The 4,948-nt window shown below is 39.4% G+C and overlaps 1 protein-coding gene across 11 annotated transcripts in view; it reads left to right on the forward strand.

Annotated features, from left to right (window-relative positions):
* The window catches only part of LOC118338487, a 197,083-nt gene that overhangs the window by 170,923 nt on the left and 21,212 nt on the right, over positions 1-4,948 (forward strand). For all 11 annotated transcript variants that reach the window (XM_035675792.1, XM_035675787.1, XM_035675791.1 and 8 more), the window contains 3 exons: positions 612-836; positions 3,854-4,008; positions 4,133-4,344. In XM_035675792.1, the coding sequence (XP_035531685.1) occupies positions 612-836; positions 3,854-4,008; positions 4,133-4,344 (592 nt within the window). The remainder of the gene's footprint in view (positions 1-611; positions 837-3,853; positions 4,009-4,132; positions 4,345-4,948) is intronic.

Genomic DNA, 4,948 nt, shown 5'->3' on the forward strand with positions numbered 1-4,948 from the left:
GGAGTCTCGTTCGTTATCGGAATTGGCTACAGTGGCGGCTGTTTAACAAAGTTACATAGGTTTGCCTTTTATATTTATGAAATAAATAAGAATGAATTTACTCTATAAAGTGGATGTTGCTAGGTTCATCTGCTGTCCAATAATTAAAAAAGAAGTCCTTTAGAGTTGCAAAAATAATCTCCACTCAAGGTCCACCGACTTGTCTTCATCAGTAGTTTCCCAGCTGTTTGAACTTCAACAGCAGCTGACAGAACAGTCTCCACTCAAGTGCTCTTTGCTGATGAAGACTGTGTTATATGGTCAAAAGGACAAGCGAGTGAATGGACTGTGAGTAAAGATTGTTTACAAAATAAAATCTTTCAAGCTCAACTTTTTAGTCCTTTATAGTTTGAAAAATATAAATCAGAAAGCATCCACACTGGCAGTATGTGTGTATACTTTCAGATACCCACTTAAGGCAGCTGCTAGTTCATATCTTTTGAGACACTGCTAGTGTAAGCACCTGGGCAAACAACCTACCAAGGTATCTTTGGTTGTCTATGTTCTCATCGCTGAACGGGATCAACAATAAATGTCTTTAATTTGTGGAACTATCTCCTATTCCACCTCAGCTTCCTGGTCAGCTTTATGGTGGACGCCAGGGGTGGAGCTATGCGAGGTTGCCGACACAACGGCCTGCGCATCATCATCCCCCCGAGAAAGTGCAGCGCACCCACGCGGGTGACATGCCGGCTAGTGAAGAGACACCGTCTGGCCACCATGCCCCCGATGGTTGAGGGTGAGGGCCTGGCCAGCAGGCTGATCGAGGTGGGGCCGTCAGGAGCACAGTTCCTCGGGTAAGGCTGCTGGGATGGATGATGGAATGAATTAGTGCCTTCAGAGGTAGTAGATGTATAGGATTAAGCGGGAAGGAAAATAGCAAAAAGTGCTGCATGAAGATGTAGTATAAAGATTCATGTGCTGGTACCGGCACTGAAAGTTTTTTATGCTGGTTTGGATATCCTCCGCCAGTAACCTTTGAAGGTAAATGATGAATAAGAATTTAAAAAGTGTATAATATGTGTTAAAGAGGCATCCCTAGTAGGGCATAGATAAATCATGAATGAAACAGGAAGAAGAGGTCAGACCTGTACACTGTTTCATACACTGATGATACCAACACTGATTTATATCCCTTTTAATGAGAAGCTTACAACTTGCTGCCCATTTTCTTTCAGATTAATTTATCCTCTGCCTCTGCCTTACTAAAACTGTTTCTGTATCTGCTCTTGCTTTCTCCCAGCACCAGGGATCTGTTAATCTTTGCTCTTCAGCATGCCCTGTTTTCTTTCATAACAGCTGCAGTCTTTTTAACCTTATCCCTAACCCTTAATGAAGAAAAGCCTTTCTTATTAACTCCACTGCCAGTATATTGCACCATGATTGATTTGATATGTGGCCTCAAATTCTGCCCTCTGCCGGTAATGTTTGAGATAGTATAGTATAAAAACTTTCATACTACGGTAATGAGTTGGCCAGTATATATGTAATCCAAGTTTCACATCAATACCTCTCCACTGCTGACATTATGGGGGTTCTTCCTGACCAAAACTACTGAAATGTGTTGTTCTTTTTATTATGTTTATATGAAATGTGTGAGCATTTAACTCACTCCCTCTAACTTAATATGATGACCATTATGACTGTAAATGATTACTTTTTGTTTGTTGTTTGAAAGTGAAACATTTATCCAGCATATTTGAAACTTTTGTCCTATAAAAACATAGACATATACAGAGGCCCAAAGTGTTAAACATTATTTAAATACAGTCTTTATTATAATTTAGAGAAATATGAAATAGCATATACTATATATAATATGTATTTAATAATATGTTATATCTATTAAAATAATTATATGGATAAATACTATATGTGTATATATATATATATATATATACATATATATCTTTCTTTTTCCATTTAAGTTATTTAATCCTGTTAATAACAGACTTTATTGCAAGTCAGTTTGATTTAACTGTAGCAATTTTTATTTAAAAATGTCCTTTAATTTATTTTTTTCACAACAACATAAGCTTGTCGCCTATTAAGTCAACCAATCACCTCCAGGCTCTGCCCTGTTTGTCTTGATTGACATTGCAATCGGAAGTGTTTTTATGAAATAAATCTGAAGCTAAAAATGACCACAGTGTTAATAATCTCATTCAGCTGTTTCCAGTCAGTCCCTAAGGTTCCTTTTTTGCACCCAACCAAAACATTGTGTGTGCTCTTTCTTCCTGACTGCTGCGTATGGATGCTTGGTCGATCACACAGTAAACTCCACCTCCCCAGTGCCCCTCCACCTCTTAATGAGGGCGAGAGTTTGGTTAGCAGAATCCTCCAGCTCGGCCCGCCGGGGACAAAATTCCTTGGGTAGGGTGGAAAAAAATCAATGGTTTTGCATACGAAACAATCCATGGATGCCAGTCTCTGTTTTCCTTTACAAACCCTTCCATTTGTTATTTAGTCTTTACATTATTGTCCTGTCATGCTTGCACTCATGTTTTGTACCCCACTACATCTGCTAGACATCACATTGCTGTGACATTACTTGCTGTTTCTTCTCCCCTCTTTTCTGCTTAGCCTTTTCCACTTCTGCTTTTATGTTTTAATGCTTCCTGTTTACTTATTAAAGTGTTTTATTCATTTTTGTGTGAAATTTAAATGGTTGTGTGGCCTGTGAGTAGCCAGGGAACCAGGCGAAATTTGACTGCATGCTGTGCTTCTGTGGTTGGCCCTGATTGTTTTTTCCTATTTTAGCTTCTAGCAGGAAAATGCTATTTTTTCACCATTTTGACCCAAATAAAAAAACACAAGGAATTTATCTCCAAGGACACAAGCACATTATAAACATTATAGATGTTGAGTTTTCTGCCACCACTTGGGGCGACCAAAGTGCAAAACTAGCGAGTGATAGCTATGAAATAACATATTTGAAAATTTTTTAATGTCAAAAATAGCAATAGTAAAAACTAATATTATGAACTTTCAGGCCAAAGAACCCTGTAAATATCACATGAAAATATTAGCAGTTATGTTTTGATAGTTGTGTTTGTCCCATGTTGGATTGTATGTGTAGCATGCTTCTCATAGACATGTGTTGTAGCTACTTTGTTGTTATTATACGCATCAGGTAAGTATTAAAGTGACAATTAAATACTTTATCATTAAATATAATAACTCATCCCCTGTGGGTAATGATACATCTTAATACAGTGGTTACTATAGTCTAAAAATAGTAAAGTTTTCAAGCAGAACTTCAACTATCCACTTGTCCAATTCATTTCTCTGCTGTCCATCAGTATGTTCGGAACACTTGAAATGTGACCAAATGCAGCTTGCTATGTTACCTGTTTAAATGTGTTTTACATTGTGGTGAGCAGCCAAGGTAATCAGCTCACAAGCAGTAGAAATCTGGAAAGTTGTCTTGATGTTGACCAGGTAAACAGTAGAATGAACACAGTTCTTCATGGTTAACACCACAAATTAGTCCAACTGGACAGTGCACTTGTGCATGGCTAATGCAGCCAGAGCAGTGCTGACGTCAGACCAAAATAGTCAATACTAGTCAGTACTAGTTTAGTCAGTACTAAACAAACACTAGCTAAGCTGCCTCTGGAGGATGGACATGTAGCACCAAACAATTGGTTATTGGGCTACTGGCATAAGCAGTAAGACACTAATGCTGTGTCATAGCTTGCACCAAAAATGCCGAAAGATGAAAAAGAGGTCCAGAGGCAGTTATACACACACTGTTATCATCCATGACATTGTGTACTTACTTACTCACATTACCTGGCCTCTATGCTTCCAGTCCTGTGATTGTGGAGATCCCCCACTTTGCTGCCCTGCGAGGGAAAGAGAGGGAGCTAGTGATCCTGAGGAGCGAGAGTGGAGAGAGCTGGAAAGAGCATCACTGTGAACACACCCAAGAGGAACTCAATCAGATACTCAACGGCATGGATGAGGGTCAGTGTCTGATGGTGTACCAGTAGACTGAGTTGAGGAAAGCAGACCTAAAAGATATTGAATGTATTACTATATTCCTACATTAATGTCCCTGACACATGTCCCTTTCTGCTCCCCTCCCCAGAGCTGGACACGCCAGAGGAGCTGGAGAGGAAGCGCATCTGCCGTATCATCACTAGAGATTTCCCACAATACTTTGCGGTTGTTTCGCGCATCAAGCAAGACAGTAATCTGATTGGTCCTGAAGGAGGCATCCTGAGCAGCACGGTTGTGCCCCAGGTACAGGCAGTTTTCCCTGAGGGGGCCCTGACCAAGAGGATCAGAGTCGGACTACAGGTAATTGACAAAAACATCAGTATAGCCTATGGTCAACCTTTGATATATACAATTACTGGATTTAGTTATACTCATGATTCAGAAGCTGGATATCAAATCATCCCAACATCGGTAAGTAGGATTCCTATGTGGAATACAGGGCAAAATTTTGATCTGATGACGGTTCTCTGATGAAGGTCAGGGTTAAACATTATTACAGTTTAACCTTTTGGAACATGACTGTCTGTACCAAATTGTATGGCAGTTAATCAAGTAGTAAGATATTTCACTATGAACGAAAAAGTAGACTAGATGAAAAGTCAGGAAATCAGCAAATTAGTGATATTTGATTGACTGTCTGGGAACCATTAATGCTGAATTTTGTCAATCCATCCATGCCAGTCTTGTGGAAACTCTGCATTGTCATTTTGCGGATGAAGGGCTGGATCCATTGGAAATTTTTTGTCAAGGTGGAGATGGTCCCTACTATTTCCTGCTAAAAGGAATGTACTTTTGGCTAATTCCAAAACATGGCTATGTAAGTGCCTTGGAGTGCAGCCAACATTTCTTTCAGGAGACCATTTTCATGACTTTACTCAATAACCAATAACCATATGTAGGTTTT

The sequence above is a fragment of the Morone saxatilis genome, unplaced genomic scaffold (genome assembly GCF_004916995.1).
Source record: "Morone saxatilis isolate NCDOM2014 unplaced genomic scaffold, NCSU_SB_2.0 Contig4, whole genome shotgun sequence".
NCBI lineage: Eukaryota > Metazoa > Chordata > Actinopteri > Moronidae > Morone > Morone saxatilis.